Raw genomic sequence first — 17746 nt, 5'->3', positions numbered from 1 at the left:
AAGATTTATTTTTTCCACCTCAGTTCCAAAGATGTGCATTTTCACTCACAATGATATTTACAGGCTCTCCGTATCAAGAGATTTTGTTCTCCATGCTGACGCGTCAGAGATCAAGCCGGGGAGGGCCTCTTTTCTCTGGAATAATTTATGCAAGTGTCTGTTAGTGCTGGTGGAGTGGGTTAGTAGGAGTGGCTGAACTGAGGAGCTGGCAGTTTGCTTTGCATGAATCGCGGACTCGAAGTTTGTGGCTGCACCTCCGATATTTCCTGTGAGCCGCACAGACAGAGCCGTGCCGAGCCGAGGGCGGAGGAGGCGAGGAGAGGAATGGCAGAGAACAGCTCCGAGACAAGCGGCTCCGTTCACCGGAGATGTTTGGGCCATTCTTCGGCGGAGCGAAACGTTTCAGCTGGGGTCGGGGCTTCAAAATGGATTCGACTAAATGTCGGGGGAACCTATTTTTTAACTACGAGACAGACGCTGTGTCGAGACCCAAAATCATTTCTGTACAGACTGAGCCAAGCTGACCCCGAGCTCGACTCTGACAAGGTAAATGCTAAGCTAGCCGTGCTAGCACTCTAGTTAAGAGCAGTTTCCAAACTTTAAGTTATTTTCTACTGAATATGCTTATATTTACTAGCGTCATTAGGATGATTAATTACAGCATATATCATCTTGTTTATTCGGATCTGCGGCATTGTGAAAATCAGTGTTTATCTAGGTTCTTGGTGTTAACTCAAATTTTTGTGGCTCGCTAGCATTAGCCAGCTAAGCTAGCTAGATTCCGACAGTCAACCCATGACATACGATCTTGCTGCTAGCTTGCGTGTATCTCTTTGTTGTGTCATTTAGCACAATAAGTTATCAGATAAAGCGGTTACACCGCTATGCTGTTGAAGGTGTGGGACACTGCAGTGGGTTTTTTTTTCTTTTTTAAATACATAGGCTTCGCAGTGAATCTAATAAGTCGCCACAGTAGTTGGAAACTTTTCCCCATATGAGGCCGTTGCATTGCGCTGCACTCAGCGAGGTGTCAGATGTCAAACAGTAACAGTTTACAGCAAGCTTCTTATTTCCTAGTCAGTTTTCAGTACTGAAAACAAATGCTTTTATTGTGGTTGTATATAAATTAGTGTAACTACAGGAGTAAGTTTTAAGTTTGATTGGCTGTAGTCTAATGTTCATATAATATTCGAAATTTATTTTAATGATATATTGACGTGCTTTGAATGTCCCATTTCTGTCTGTGTCCCATTTCTAGCCTTTCAGTGATTGTAAAACTACTGTTGTATTTTTTTCTTTTCTTTTTCCTCTCCGTCTCTTGAGGTTTATCTGCTTCACAGCTTTGTTTGCTCTGCAGTAGTCTGCTTCTGTACACTTGGTGAAGCTCCCCTAATTAGTACATAAGTCATTGTCAGGTGGGGTGCAGTGCTGCTGACAACTGGGATGAAGTCACTTATCTCCCTGAATGACCCCAGTGCTCCAGAAGGCGGCTGTTGGTCCATCTGCCCACTTATAACAGTAGTGCATGTGTGTTTAAAGGCTCCCCAGCACTGTCAACCACAATGTATTACTGTCCACATACATAGTGTATTGTGCTCTATTTTACAGCTCCATTGTTCACTGTTTTCATCCACTGGAACACTTTTAGCTTTGCCCCTGCCCCCTTTATGCTAAGACGAGACAATGGCTCATCTCGTATTTTCATGCAAATATCTTAATCTCTGAATAATCAGCTTGCTTTTTTGGTCTCTATCCTTCATGAGCAACAAATCAGTCTGTCTCAAGCCCTTGTCTTAAGTGTGTATCGCACTCTTGAGCCATCTCTGGACCTCACTCCTTGCAGACTATCTAGTTTAAGGTAACTCCCACTGCAGGGCAGATTATACCTAGGTATTACTTCACTTGGCACCGCCAACTAATTTACAAGTGACCCAGAAAAGGGGTGTGTGGCTATATCTATCGATCGATAGATCGATAGATAGATAGATAGAGAGAGAGCTCGGCAAAGCGACAGAGCAGTGAAGAGCTCTGTTTTTGGACGAATGCAGTGTTGTTTCTCCCAGCCAAGGAAATGAGTGGTTCAGTTCTCAGTCACGCAGGCTGACGTGCTTCAGCAGGACTCTTGAGGAGAACTGCATTATTCATGTTGTTGACTGTAGCTTGTTTTGCACAGCGGGGTGGACCAGGGAGAAAGTGAAGGAAGTACTGTCATGTGTACAGCCACAACAGCTGACAATCACGCATTTCTAAATCTTGTTTTATGTAATTTTAGTCCTAGCTGTCATGCTGGAGTGATGTAGATATTAGGTTGTTTGATTTGCTGCTCAGTCATGAGCGGGCATGTAAAAATTGTCCAGTCAACAAGCTGAGTGATGCACTTTAGTGGGCAACTGTCTCACTGGCAAACTTCTTTTAATCTGCTCTGAACCTCTTGAGTAAGGGCCCAGCTTTGAGTACCACATCAATTTTTCAAGCCACCCATCACAAAGGATTCTTGTTCTTTCAGTGTCTTATTCTTTTCATATTCATATCCATTTGCAGCCTTAAGAAATTCTCCCTGCAGCATGTGAGAGAGAAAAATATGGCTGGATTCAGGTTGTGTATCATGCCTGAGCACACTGTGGGAGACGATGTAAATATTTAACGGCGAGATATCGTCTGCTCCCGCACTGTCTTCTTGCAGTAAGTGCTCAGCAGGAAGCTGCAGAGTGCTATTGACAATTTCAGGTGTGACTCCAGTCGGATTTCATCGCCTTCACTGAAGTAATGCACGTAATCCGGGAACTCGCCATTACTTTTTGCATTGTACTGCAGAGGGTTTAAAGATTCTGTAACAAAATCGGTCAGCATGGTCAGTTTTTCACTTCTTCTTCAGTTATGATGCACCTTTCATGGTTGTCTATTCGGGAGGAGGGGGGGGAAAAAGTCCACGTCGCAGTGATTTCCTAGTTTTCCTAGCGTGCCCTGGACCAGCAAAGCTTTTAGTGGCCTAAAAGGAGCTTTTCATTTAATGCCAAAAGCACTCCTCAGTCATAAGTTGGTTCTGCCTTTCAGATTTGAAGATGGTAAAAAGGTGTGAAATTTCTCCTATGCTTAGCAAAGGGTTATTACTCGTGTTCAGATTATCAGCATCAAATAATGTGAAATATGAGATGGTTTCGCATAATATAGCCGTGATGCGAAGCGTGTATTATTTAAAAGACGAAGGCCTATTTGACTATGCCATTACTGCTTGTACTCCAGAGGGATTCCTGACTCTTACTTTACAAGGATCAGACTTCCACTTGGCTAAGTAGCTATGGTCATGTGACTTGGGTATCTGCTGCAACATATTTGAGCTCTGTTTCTGCCAGGCGTTTGTACTCTAATTCAGGCAGAGATGTCTTTACATTCCCTCAGAATTGCCTGACCACCTGCGCTGCTTCTACCTGTCCAACATGTATTCTTGGAATCTGTGACAGCCCATAGAACAGTATAGTAAAATTTATCCACTCATTATTTGGAAAAAAAAAATTAAATCACACAGAGCTGAAGCAACCTATGGTGATTTATATGGAGGGGGGGGAGTCTTGCTTTTTTTACCCCAAGCTCCAGGGTCTATTCAAAAAAACAAAACATAAAAACAGCCTAAATGTCATTTTTAATTTTTTAAATCCATCAGAGCAAATTAACACTGGTGGCAAAATAAGGCAGCATCATAGTAACGACCCTGTCTAACAAAATCAGACTTGGTCCTTTTATTCATGACTCTTTTGTTTTTAACTTTGCAACAGTTCATTAGGAAAAAATTGTCGTCTGGCCAGTGGGGGCCCTGCAATACACATGAACACATTATTACTATGAGTGTTTACATTTGTGCTTTTTAAAGTGATCAGATCAATGGATGTGGCGCCTGCACACTGTTTGCAGCTCTATTTATTTATTTTTATGTCTGCAATATAAAGTGGCTCAGGTGAAGGTGGAAATTGCTCCCCCCCCCACCTATGTGTTTGTTCGTTCCTGTTCACTAGCATAAGTCTGTATGAAATTTACCACTATGTATAATATGCGCTGCTGTTCCTGAAGTGATGATGCAGTGTTTTCACGCACACCTAATTTTTTTTCTCAGAAGCAAACGTGCAGCGACTTGCAATTTTTATTTATTTATTTTTTTTTCAGTTGAATGAAGGATTGATTTTCAGTGTTAATGTGTCTGCAGAAAACCTTATTTGGCATCATGTGTACGAAGGGTTGGGTCACTGTGGTATTTCCTGTTGAAGGATATGTACTGTGTGTAGAAAGAATGATAAGGTTCATACAATACACTTCCCTCTTCTGTGAAGCCCGCCCTTCTAATTGACTTTTGTTTACCTAAATGTTTACTTGTCTGAGGTCATTGTCAGACCAAAAATAATAATGAAAAAAAAAGTATGCGGTTTCAATATTTCTTAAATGTGGTTTAATTGGTTCCTTATTGGTCTTGCATTTTCATTTAATTGAAGAAACATCAAGAATGTATAATTGAGGTTTGACTTTTTCATTCTGCAATTTCAGCGTCTTTTTCAACTTTCTTCTTGATTTCTCATTTCTGCCCGTCTGCTGTGCATCCTAGCAGCAGCCGTCCTCTGTTTCACTCACTGTCCACACCCCTTTGTTTGTTGCCCAGTGCTCCCCAGCCTGGGCCCCCGGAGACAGTCTTTTGTTTTTAATTAAAAACACGCTCCTCTTTGTGCACACAGGCTCATATCAGAACCCCCTTAACCATACGAAGCGGGTCACTGTGACCACCTCCAATCTCCCCATAAATGTATGCATACCCACAGGGCCAACCCCACCGAGCTCAGGGGTTTCATGCGGCCTCATAGTGGAGCTTACAAATATGCAGCAAGTTTACAGAAGTGTATGCTCGTGCCCTCGTGTTTCAGGAGTATGCAATTTTTCAGTTAAAGCTGCTGATAACTTTTGGTATGTGTGTCAACACCAGGCTTATTTGTATAGTGCATACAACATAATGTTGACTTTCATAGTAGGTGAGCACAGGTGTTACTAATAACACAAACAATAGCCATGTTTTTCAAGTCACTCAATGAGCCAATTTACACAATACCAGGAACCCTGAAACCAAATCAGCTAAATGGAACCAAGCCATCTTTTTGTTTATTGGGTAATGTGATGATGATCTGAGGAATGGGGGGTGGGCTGGGGGATGCTGCACACATGTAGTTTCATAATGCTTTTCAGCTCTCTTCAGTTCAGTTGTACCATACACGTGAACGTTCACAAAAACAACCTGCTGTGGGTGTTGGTGGTGGTATGACACACACCGTAACTTTTGGACTATTTTTTTTGTTTTGTTTTTTTATATAACCCTTTTTTGCAAGTGTCCTGGCTGTGGTAGGCAGCAGTGAATCTCCCTCTTCACCCATTTTCTACACAGTTCTCCAAAATTCTTGTTGAGATGTGTTGTCATAGAGTCACTGCAGTCAAAGTGAAACTAATGTTGAATATACCTCATCTCAGTGCCGACATGTTGACCAGTCAAACACAGGTGTAATCACTGAAATGGTAGTTGACCGTAAGTGTTGCAGTTGTCTTCTTTCAGCTCCTCCCTTTAGCGGTTGTCACAGCGGATCATCTACCTCCATCTAACCCTTCTCTGTCACACCAACCATCATTTAAAGTCTCCACTGTGTTCTGTGCACTCCTACCTTCACTCTTAATCCCTTCAAACGTGCATCCCCCCCTCTCCTCCTCCTCTGTCTTCAGCAAGCGGTAGCACACTTTCTGCTGGTACGCAGCTGGTCAAAGCACCGGTCACTGTGTTAAACCAGTAGTTTTTCCAACTACAAAAAGTCAAAGTAGTTACTGTGACATAATGACCCCACAGGTGTGGTTCAAAAAGCAAGAATAGTTGTTTTGTTGCTTGCAAAGATCTGACATGAAAAATTGCATGATTGTGGATGGGAAAGAAAAAGGAAAAAACAGCTCAGTTAAATCATAAATGTTGAAACACTTTTGTGGCTCTAACAAAGGTGCGTCCACACAGGAAACAGTTCACTCATCGTTCACTGCTTGAAAGCTAACGATGAGTCGCTAACGGACATTCCGGTCTTTTTTTAGGACCTGCCAGCTTCATGTCACCAATAATTTTTTTTCTTGTTTTTCTTTTAGTCACTGCTGTAGCCACTTGAAGTCGCTAAATATCTTTGATGTTCTTTGGTCTCTGGTCACTGCATTTCTGTAAAACACTTCCTGTATAGATGCAGCTTATACTTTATTTATGGTATTGCGAATGTGTCACATTCGAATGCAGGTGATATAGCCTCAATATTATGTCACAATAGAAGGGGGGGGGGAACTGAAGACATTTGCAGACGGCAACATTTAGAAGTGTAAGTAAATGTAGGGTATTTTCCATCCTTCATCTCCAGTCAGCTGCTGTCATTGATGACAGCTTCCTAATTTAAATTAAGGTGGCAGCAGCATTATCATGTAACATTGTTGGACACATTATATCCAGTGGCAGCATACATCAAATATAAGCACAAAATGAGCCTCTAAATTTTAACTACAAGCATAAAAGAATTGCCTAAAATATCGTTTAATGGTCAATGTCAATGGTAACTTTATTGTCCGTAATGGGAAATTGAGTTGCAGTATGTCCGTACAAACAAACAAACAAGTTTATTTTTTCGTTTAGTAGTAACTAAAGTATTTTAACTCTTCGGGAGCTGCACAATAAAACTGAACAATGTTTTCTACCTGGGAATTTGTATCATGGGTTTGTGCATCACCACCTGCTAGCATCTCCTCTATCATAGCCTGATTTATACTAAACGGTGTGTCTTTTGCCTCAAGTTTGTTTTTTCTGCCTTCAGCATGAACAGTTTTCATGCACGTTTTGCAGAGTGTTCTGCTTTATAGGATGATATACTAAATCATGCTTGAAGGCTGACATGGCAGCTCTTGCGGTTCTCTGACATACCCAGGCTTTTCTTGTTGTTGCGTGCACTGGTGAGCATAAATACATGGCATTGCTATAACAATGACATAGTGATGTTTTTATATCCCCTAAAACTTTATACCAGTATTATTGGGAACAATGTGATATGAAACTGGGCTAATTTTCCTATGAAGAGCCTACAGAGAGAGGTTTTCAACCAATGAAAACATGCTCCTTTGCATTCCTGCAAAATCCGAACGTTGGTCAATGTGGGTTATACTGTGCTTTCATCCATCCATCCATCTTCTTCCACTTCATCCAGGGCCAGGTCGCGGGGGCAGCAGCCTAAGCAGAGAAGCCCAGACCTCCCTCTCCCCAGCCACCACCTCCAGCTTATCCGGGGGAACACCAAGGCGTTCCCAGGCCAGCCGAGAGATATAATCTCTCCAGCGTGTCCTGGGCCTGCCCCGGGGCCTCCTCCTAACCGTGGGACATGCCTGGAACACCGCGCCCAGGAGGCATCCTTGTCAGATGCCCGAACCACCTCAGCTGGCTCCTTTATATGTGGAGGAGCAGCGGCTCTACTCTGAGCCCCTCCCGGATGGATTAGCTTCTCACCCTATCTCTAAGGGAGAGGCCAGCTCATTTCCGCCGCTTGTATCCGCGATCTCGTTCTTTCAGTCACTACCCACAGCTCGTGGCCATATGTGAGGGTAGGGACGTAGATCGACCCGTAAATTGAGAGCTTCGCTTTTACACTCAGCTCCCTCTTCACCACGACGGACCGGTGCAGCGTCTGCATCACTGCGGCCGCAGCACCAATCCGTCTGTCAATCTCCAGCTCCCTTCTCCCATCACTCGCGAACAAGACCTCGAGATACTGTGCTTTCATTGAGTGCTAATTGGTGAGTGGGTCACAACAGGAAAGGAGTTCACCAGAAATGAAAGAAGTGAGAAGAAAACGGTGGGGAAATCAAAAGATAATTTTAATGAAAAGATAAAAAAAATTTTAAGTATGAAAGTTACAAAGAGTGGCTGCTGGGTTTTGTTGTTGTTGTTGTGTGTTTTTTGTTTTGTTTTTTTAAACACTTGGTTTCACTGGAGCTTTGTGTATGTCTATAACTTTGCTCTTCTCCACGGTTTGGCTCACAAACCGGTTGTACTACATATTTTTGTCACTGTCCCCATCTGACAACCAACTCGCTGCCTCTGGTAGGCGGTCGTCTGTAGCTACCCACGCACCCACACGCTGAACCATAGTTTCCCCTTTTAAATTTAACAGTGAACCATTGTAGTAAAAGGTTTTCTTGGCAAATTGGGGGTGTTTGCATGTAGTTTAGACAAAGACTGACATTATACTTTCCTGTCATTTCTGACTGATCTTAAACTGCGTTTCAAACTTGAGTGATGCACAACTTAAAAGAACAGGTTGAAGGTGTTTTTATCACTTTTTTTCCTTTTGCAGAATAGCAATGATAATCTGAAGGAGAAAGTGGAAAAACATGTTTTTTTTTTGTTGTCGTTGTTATTTCTATGAAACTCCAATGAAGATCTGCAGTGGGACATTTGTGCAACTGAATAGATAGATGGAGCTTAAGCTTCACTATGAAAGCCAAACCATCGCGTACAGAGTTATGTGGATGGCTGTGATGAGTTGCGTCCTCCATAAAGGCGTACCTCTATACGTGCTTAATCAGTGACTGTGGACTTGTAAGAATCTGACACGGAGCACTGAGACCAGAATAGAGCTCCACTGGGCTGTGGTGGAGTATTTTTTGCCATGGAAAAGGGGTCATCCAGCCAAGAGGGCTTAAAGATTCATTACAAAAGAAACTGCACTGGGACATTTTCTCATTATTGAAAATATTAATGGGTTACAAAATGAATTCCTCTCTGCACGATGAACTATCTCTGATTCATGTAGTGTCCTGAAATTTATGACTTATTGCCGGTGTGTTCTTGGGCAAATAATGTCAGAAGCAGCATAAACCAGTAATTTGCTCGGATTGTCCCCTGAAGACACATGAGCAACTGTGTCTCAGAAGCGTTTGAAGACGAGCTCAAAATATGCTCAAGGCCTTTCCTCTGTGCTGAGTATTTCATTGAATGTTACAGCACATTTTACTCACTAAATATGGCATTGTATTGAACAGCTTGTAGATTCAGTCTGGCTATTGGACAGCTGTACAGACTGTCTTTTATATTATGTGTGAGGCCAACTGTGTAACGGCCCAGACTAGGCTAATTTCTGGTTTTAAGCCAAGGTGCTTTCTCCTGGTCCCTGTGGTGGGTTAGCCCTGCGGTTCCAAATCTTTTTCTGTTCTGCTCTAATTGTTTTAGCCGCTTCTTCCCTCATGAGACGAAGACAGTCTAATCACAGAAATAGGGGAATACCCAGTAGTTGTGAAGGAATCGGGATCAAACCCAAGGCCTGTGGGAATAGCACAGTGATATCCCAGAGTGCTTGTATGTGTGGCTCTGTGTGTGCATGTCTTCTCAACCAATGTGGCGATTGTAAACACTCCTGCGTTTACAATCTCATCCCATGAGTTTTGTTCACTGATGTGCAGTGGGTGTTGTTTGTGCTCAGATTATGTTTCACTTGAAAGTACACACTGGCTCATGAAAAACAAAAAATCCTTTCAATGGACAAATGTCATTTAATGAAGTTGTGTCATATCTATGGGAGAGTTTTTAAATGTATTAAAACAATCCTAAATTTACCTAAAATGCTTGTTTGGATTTTTAAAAAAATACAAAACAGTGATTGCAGTTTCTGTTTTTTCTAATAACTGTACCTTTTTGTCTCTTTGATTTTTTTGCAGGATGAAACTGGTGCCTATCTCATAGACAGAGACCCCACGTACTTCGGGCCAGTGCTTAACTACTTAAGGCATGGCAAACTGGTGCTCAACAGGGACTTGGCAGAGGAAGGTAATGTCTCTGTGGAACATGAAGGAATGCTTCAATTTAATCAAACTCGTGCCAAATATTTTAAACAATAGTGATGATCATTACGCTAAGCACCCCATGGGAATTACTATATGTAAGGCTAATTTTGGGATAATAATTCCCTTAGAAAGTGATTACAGTGGTGCACTTTTGCCCCTCTTGTAAAAACCCAAACTCACTCAATGTTCAGCACATGAAGATGACCCAAAGAGAGCATTTGGATAACAAGATTTATAAGGTTTCAATTAGTAAACTTGCAAAAGCTTCATTAGTCGTTGCCTGTTTGTCTCCCAAATATTTGTTTTTGCATTGCAGCACTCACTAGGTGTAGCTGATCGCAAATAAATATTTTGTGCTATGCTGAAAACCTTGTGATTGCTTTAGATAATGGCACACTGCCTCGACTGCTCCTAGTTTGGAAGATGCTGACTTGTCTGCAAACACTGGCAAACTTGTCGCCAAGCAGTTGTGAAGCTTGGAAAAAGTAAAGTGGAAACTGAATATTTGCTGTCAAAGTAAAAGTTGCACTTTTTGAGATGTGCTGGTTGTAGAGCTAAGGCACAAACATTTTCCTTTGCTGGTTTGCTTCAAAGGATGCTTTGGAGTGTTTGTTGTCCAGTAGAATGTCTGTCTGAGATCCTTTGCCTTATTTCTTGTTTTAGGAGTTTTAGAAGAAGCCGAATTCTACAACATCACATCATTAATAAAGCTCATCAAGGACAAGATCAGGGAACGCGATTGCAAAACATCACAGGTACATGGATTTATGTGACGTTTCAATGGATTTCTCAATAATTGTAATGCCCGCCTTTTTAAAAAAATGAATACATTATGTGCTCATCCTTGCTCTCAGGTTCCAGTAAAGCATGTTTACCGGGTGCTGCAGTGCCAGGAGGAGGAGCTCACTCAAATGGTGTCCACCATGTCTGACGGCTGGAAGTTTGAACAGGTAAATCTCCCACAGTGTCCCAGCGACAATCGTCCTTCCATGTGCTTCACCCACCCCGCTATGCTCACGTTGACCCAGAAAGGGCAATTGTCCACATTGGAAATGGTTTAAAAATATATAAATAAATAAATGATTAAAAAAAAAAGAAAAGAAAAAAGCCAAACAGCAAATCACATCTTTCTCAATGTCCGCATACATGATCCGGGCATCCCTTCTGTGCTCTGATTGGTTGTTGCAGCTTGTCAGTATAGGTTACGGGCGGGCCCACCAGTCAGAGTTTCTGCTGATTGTGTCAAGGGAGGTGAAGGGAGAGGAGTCTGCTTTGCCAAACAACAGCGGAGAGGTGTGTCCCACGAATCTCTGTCCACGGGCTGGTCACTGCATGATCCCCATGTTGTCCGTACACACCCCGTTGGCCATTGTTTGTCCCAAGTAGACACGTAGCCATCGGTTAATTTTTCAGTTGATAATTTTCCGTTTTCATGTATACTGCTTGCTCACCAGTGAGGCTAAGAGACCCTGACACCTTTTTGTTTTTTGTCCTTTTTTGTCTTGTCTTGTCTTGTTTTGTTTAGTTTTGCTTTACTTTAGTTTTTGTCGTTCTGTATTCAGTATGTCAGCAGCTTTATCTGTTTTGCTTTGATGTAGTCACTTTTGGAGGAACTGAGGGAGGTGGGCGCTGGAATCTAGTACTGGTTGTTTAGAAGTGCAGTGTTGCTTTTATCTGCCGTTTAGGTAATCTTCTTTGTAACTGATTTTGTCGAGCATTACAAGGGAATCCAGATGGAATATTGAAATTTTTTATTTTTTTCTTCAAAGAGAAACCGCATGTTTGGGTGTTTGGAGTCCGTGTAATGTGTGACTGAATCTCTCTGCAATGTGGGATCATTGGCTCTCCCATCAGAGCTGAAAACCCACTAATCTCCTTATACCCGTCAGATGGGGAAACTCCAAAAAAACAAACACTCCCAATGCAAAGCTTAAAGCTCCACCATCAGACGAGGAGAGTCTTCTAGGACACGCTCCAATTATATAAATCTAATTTGTTGTTTAACTGATGGTTCACTGAGCTGTGTGCCAAGTGGAATCCAAGATAACTAGTTGAGATTATTTGAGGGGTGCTTTGTTTTTTTTGCTGTGATAATGTTGGAGAGCTCGCTAACAACAACAAGTCTGTGGCAGCAGGGCTAATGAGGCGATGCATGTCTGAACATGCACACCTGGGTACAGACTGTATACATGCAGCCTGCAGTACACACTCTTAATGTTCAACAGCAAAAGCGGATGAACACGAAATCAAATCCAGAAGTAGCTGTTTCTTCTTTTTGTTGTTTATTTTATTTTTTATGTATTTGGTTTTTTTTAAATCTCACTTGGTCATTCCTTTATTTGTCCCCTTGTGTCCTTTTGGTTTTTGTTTAGACTGATGTGACTGGGAAAGAGCAGAAATTATTGCCATGTTTTTTAAGACTGCTGTAGAAAGGTTTTATTTGTAGGCTCTTTTGCTTAAACCAAGGTGCTGTGGTTTCGTTGAGGTTTTCATTTGGTTCAAATTGTACTGGCCTACTTCAACTATCAAGTGTTGAGTAAGCCCTTGAGACAAAACAAGACCAAAAAACAAACCATTAAAGTGGACCCATTATGTTTGCTTATACCCTCCCTTTAAGCCAGCTTTCTTCTGATTGGCTGCCTCTCACAAACTGAAGGTTTTGATGGGGCTCGGTTAAGCCTGATATGACCCTTTTAACAATGTTGCCTTTGCTTGAGCCTTTGTAGTTGAAGCTTGATATGTTTATTAAGATGGAAGTAAAAGAAAAGCATAATAGGTCTGCTTTAATGAGAGTACAGCCCAACAACAGCAACAGTGTGACGATTGCAGCATTAGTGAAAACTCCAAACATTTGCCATTCGCATTATAGAAACGCTCAATGGGGCAAGGGTCAAATCTTGTGTCAAAGAGCTTTAAAATGGATCTGAATTGTTGGATGGAAGTGAGTCTGCGGTTTTCTCTTTGTAGGAGATGCTAAGCCTGGTCCTGTCAGTCCACCATTCCCCAGTGATTTTTATTTTAAATTTATTTATTCATTTTTTCACCCTCAATCAGCATGTTGCTTCCTGTGATCCGTCCCTTGCACTCGTATTCTGTCAGTAACTATCTGCTGTTCATCCTTTTCTTTGTTTTTTTTTTTTTATTTCTACAGTCTTAATTTGTGAACCACAGATTATATTTTCTTTAGTTTCCTTTGAGCTTTCCCATGTTTTATGTTGAAATCAGTGCTGGCATGTCTGCAGGTCCTGAGATCACGAATTCTTTTTAAATATTTTTTTATAACAACTCTCAGATTTTCAGTGTAGCCTTTTTCAAAATGGCTAGCTTTAACATTTGAAATGGCACACCCTGTTGCCCTCAGTGCACCATATAATTGTGCAGCTTTGCCATATTGAGATTAAATCTGACCACGGATCTGTTGTGTCACTCCCAAGCCTGTCCTACATTGCTGTCTACCTAGTAAAGGCGCTAAATGTGATGTAACTAACTCCGGGTTAGGCTTTAGGGTTTTACTAAGAACTGAGGCAGCTTAAATTTAAGGACTCTCTGTGCTCCCTGTTTGGTTTTCCACCTGTTTTACATTAGTATAAGGTATCCCTCCTTGTGTTTTCCCACCACGAGTAACCCAGATTTTTGCCTTTTATCAGTCTAATTCTAATTCTTCGTCTTTGCTCTGCTCTCATCTCTCTAGCTCGTCAGCATCGGCTCCTCCTACAACTACGGAAACGAAGACCAAGCTGAGTTCCTGTGTGTAGTCTCCAAGGAGTTGCACAATCAATCATACGGGACAAACAGTGAGCCCAGTGAGAAGGCTAAGGTAAGTGCGTGAAAGGACTTGTTATGAGTCCATAGCAAACATCGGTGAAAGATGGCCTGTGCTGGATGCATGTACATTCCTCCAGGGAGCTGAGAGCACATCTACTACTTTCTTGATGAAAACTCCCTGTAAAGGAATGCATTGTGCTGCTTTTTTTTTTATTTTGTTGACTAACCAGAAAATTGACGAACAGAAAAACCACAAGCAACCGTAGAAAAAGAACTAATAATGGAAAAATATTACAGAGAGTAATTATTTCAGTTGAGGCATAAGCAGAACTTTGTCTTCACATCACGTAGACAAACTAAATTTAACCTGCTGTTGAAATTTCTGTTAAATTTGACCTGAAGTCTAAACTGTGTAATCCAGCTCTGGGCATTAAGATGGCACAGGTTTGTGCTGCTACTGGCAAAGTGTCTTTTAAATTTTCTTTTTTTATTATTATTATTATTTTTAATTGGGGTAATAGTGGCCCACTCCTTAGAGGAAGCAGCACATGAAGACTAATATTGTTACGCCTGTATTTACTGATTAGAGGCTGTCAGAGCATATTTGAAGCAAATGTAGACTGTAGAGATTTTACTGTGCTCTATTCATTTAGTCTCTCCAGGGGCATCCTATCCAAATCAAGATCTTATTACTGGTTTTATATTCTGTTCATTATTTCTCAGTCCATTTTGTTATGTAGCTATTTTTTTGTTTGGGACATAATATCTAGATTTAACATCCAAAACAAGGGAACTGACCTTGGTTGGGAAGGTGTCCTTGGATTATGTTTTTGTGTCACTCTGACGCACTTCACATTGTTGATTTAATGATAATCCCCTTTGATCCGTTGTTAGTTTTACTTTTCACCTTGTTCTCCTTTTTCACCTTCATTCATTTTCATTTCTTTTACAACATGCCTTTCTTGTCTTCTTCTGTGCTGTCTGCATGCTGCATGTTGCTCAGAGCGAGGACGAAGAGACGGATTATGAAATGAATGACTCTGATTAGGGTTGAGCACTTATGACTCACTGGTGAGCGCTCAACTGCTCGTAGTCCTTCCCAGCACACCTCCTTAGTTTTTCCTTCCTCCCTTTTTCCAAGATGCCTTTTTAACGCTCCTCAAAATGTTTCACATTTGTTTTCAAAGACGGCGAGAGCTGAGCTCTTATAAGAGACAAAAGTCCAATGATAGAATCAAGGTTACAAATCAGCTTTGGACATTGGAGTCTGCAGGCCAAAGCTGGATCAAAAGCCTCACTGCTCCTGCTGAGGCAGGAGACTTTATTGCAGGTGAAGCTCTCTTTGAAACAAATGGAGCTCTTCCCATCTGGTTTCAGACCCCTGTAATTATTGACATGCTCACAGCATTGGTTAATGCTGAATCATCAACTGCTGCATTTTGACTCATTCTCCCTGAGAATGACATTGAAAGAGATGGGTGGGCTGGTGTGCACCCTCTGCCCTTTCTTTGTCATAAATAGCTGTAGGTTACAATGGTTTTATTTGTTTTTAAGTCAGACCACTCGTGTGTCTGTGCTATGCTGGTTTTTAATAATTAAAGGTGGGAATTTCGATATTACTGGCACATTTTTATGCATCAAAAGAAAAGTAAAAATCACATTTCACAAGGAAATAATTCCAGTAATGATTTGTCCTTGCAAAATATATTTTCTTCCCAAAATACTTAAGAAATGAAACCAGTTAAACAGCAGGTATTTTCTTCTTAATGTGCCTCACATTGAATTACATAAATTTTAACTCAGGAGAAATGACTCAAAGGTTTGATCTGTCCTCTGAAATTAGGAGGGAAAAAGTTCCCACCTGCCTGTCAAAATCAGCACTTCTTTTAAACTTTAATATATTTTAAAAAGGATGTACATTTTTTTTTAACCTTTTTTAAAATTTTGTAAAATGTTAAAAAAAATACAGTTCAAAATATGTAAAAGAAGGTTGACGTTTTACACTTTTTAATTTCCTGTATTTTCACAGTATTTTTGAGCCCTCGTAACCTTTCTAATACAGCTCAGTCGATAGCCGCGTGAAATCAGAGCTGAAACACATTTAAGCTCTTAAAAAACTTGAAAAATCAACTTCACTCCCACTCATGGTGTCACAGTTTCAAGCCAAAATCTCATTTTTGCTCAGCATTAGTTTTTCTCTGACCAACTTTGGGCATCAATATCACAGGATATTACTGCATCAACAGTAAATGAGGTACCCTCGATGTTTAGTCCATTTTCTCAAAATTCACTGAAGGAAATGTCAGAGATTCTTCGTTTTAAAAACACGGGTGTTTACATGTGTTCTTTAGGTCTTGAAGAAATCCTTAAAATCCTCAAAGTATGAGCATGTGTCACAGATCACAAATCTCTTAGGGTCTCTGAAAAGTCTCACAGTATGAAAGGAAAACTGTGGCTTCATTCGATACAGTGACATTATTCTACAGAAGCCCAAAGTCTTTCTGAGGCCGACCCTATCATTTACAATTAACATTTTGAGCAACTGCTGCTTTTCTAGTGTTGTGGGGTTGTTACATTAACAGAAAAAGGGGGGAAATAGGGGGATGGAAGTGGTTAATGTCAAAAAAATTTAAAACCAGAATGAGTGAGAAGACTTGAAAGTAGAAGATAAAGACTCTTTACTACTTTTACTCGTGCAAGCGTTTCCTTTTTCTTTGCACCCTAATCGGTGTGTTTGTTTCAACCATCTTGTGCTTTAAGTGTGACAGACACTGTGACATTAATAAAGAGGTAGATTGGTGCTGGGGGACACTAAAAGTGACTGAACTGCTGCAGATTGTGTAGTGTTGAGCATTTTTGCTGATTATCTAATGTTTCTGTCTTTGCAGATTCTTCAGGAAAGGGGTTCCCGGATGTGAGAAGGACTCAGTATTATGAGCTCCAGGTGTTATGATGCAAACATATCATCTATGTGGAAGAACGTGTGGCACAATGGAGATTTAAAGTGGGGTGTGCATTTATTTTGTTTTCCCTCCAATTTCTTTCTTTTTTTTTTCTTTTTTTTTAAGTTTTTTGATGTAAATAAGTCTGTTTACTGACAATTTGTGCCTGTACATTTAAACTGGACCTTTTTATTAAATTAGCGGCAAGTTTTTTTTGTTTCTAACTGAAAGTAAAGAATTGTAATCTACAAATGTTTTATGCTATAACAAATGGCCGCCATCATATAAGGCCAACGATTCACTCAGGGTCATCTGTTGAGTTAATTCTTATATCCTCCAACTCAAGGGTCTGGTAAGGGATCAGTATGGTCTTTATAACTCCGAGTATCAAACACAAAAATCATTGTTTCAGAGATTTTAAAGAAGGGAATTGTCGTATTTGCTCAACGGCTGTGAGTCAGGCTAATAACATAAAATTGAGCCCAAAAGCAAACTGGTTAAAAATGTTTACCCAAAGACTTCAGTTTCACTGAGATTTGTGATCATGAGGACCTCAAATGCACTTTTTTTTTTCTTTTAAATTTCCCAGTAGTAATTAAAAAAAAAAAAAGGAATGATCACCTTAGAGTACAAGAAATCTTGACTGTAGATAAAGGGGCATTAGGTAATCAGAGGTAGGAAATGACCTATAATAAACATGTTGCAAAGCAATGTACTTTATAAAAATATATACTTCAGGTAAAAGTATACTACTAGTGTACTGTAGCTTCCATCTTTAGTAACCCAGTTAGATTGAGGTGCTTTTTTTTTTTTTTTTTTTTTTTTTTTTTTTTTTTTGTGCTGTTAGGTCAAATTGACTCTTTGCTTGAAAGTCAACTATTCATATTTGAACTCTGACCCTCTACTGCTTTTAGTTTATATAGTTTGCTTTTCTAGGGAGTTTAAAATAATCCAAATATTCCCATGAATTTAATAGAACTATATGTAGCGTGAGTCTGACAGATATATCTGCATTTATGACAACTAATACCTGAAAATTAAAGAAGAGACCAGAGAAGCACCCTTCAGCCATGTTAGCAGTTTTGATGTTGCATACTTTGTCCACCAGAGGGCACTGCAACTTCGCTGGAGGCAACATAGCTGCAACCAGCTGATTTGAGCGTAAG

General features: G+C 40.6%; 1 protein-coding gene across 4 annotated transcripts; it reads left to right on the top strand.

The window, feature by feature from the left end:
- The first annotated feature begins 103 nt into the window (after positions 1-103).
- On the top strand, positions 104-16879 carry kctd5b (potassium channel tetramerization domain containing 5b). Of its 4 annotated transcripts, XM_086303268.1 has the most exons (8): positions 104-546; positions 9748-9856; positions 10537-10628; positions 10728-10823; positions 11062-11166; positions 13565-13690; positions 14642-14709; positions 16527-16879. In XM_086303268.1, exons 1-7 carry the CDS (start codon positions 223-225, stop codon positions 14684-14686), a joined length of 897 nt encoding a protein of 298 aa, XP_086159394.1. In that variant the 5' UTR covers positions 104-222; the 3' UTR covers positions 14687-14709; positions 16527-16879. The 4 variants fall into 4 exon arrangements, with proteins under 4 accessions (XP_086159394.1, XP_086159395.1, XP_086159396.1 ...); XM_086303269.1 differs by lacking the exon at positions 14642-14709 and having other exon boundaries at positions 108-546; XM_086303270.1 differs by lacking the exon at positions 11062-11166 and having other exon boundaries at positions 110-546.
- Positions 16880-17746: the final 867 nt, after the last annotated feature.

The sequence above is a fragment of the Aulonocara sp. 'chitande type north' Nkhata Bay genome, linkage group LG8 (assembly GCF_057382095.1).
Source record: "Aulonocara sp. 'chitande type north' Nkhata Bay isolate Kocher_YH1m ecotype deep benthic linkage group LG8, A_spYH_male_GT1.1, whole genome shotgun sequence".
Lineage (NCBI taxonomy): Eukaryota > Metazoa > Chordata > Actinopteri > Cichliformes > Cichlidae > Aulonocara > Aulonocara sp. 'chitande type north' Nkhata Bay.
This window is presented reverse-complemented; position numbering and strand designations above follow the sequence as displayed.

What these genes read in the sequence shown, in the direction of transcription:
- kctd5b (XM_086303268.1), top strand. Translation starts at nt 223, where the DNA reads ATGAATCGCGGACTCGAAGTTTGTGGCTGCACCTCCGATATTTCCTGT. An exon ending in CCGAGCTCGACTCTGACAAG is followed by an intron (nt 547 to 9,747) that starts GTAAATGCTAAG and finishes ATTTTTTTGCAG; the next exon opens with GATGAAACTGGTGCCTATCT. An exon ending in GCGATTGCAAAACATCACAG is followed by an intron (nt 10,629 to 10,727) that starts GTACATGGATTT and finishes CCTTGCTCTCAG; the next exon opens with GTTCCAGTAAAGCATGTTTA.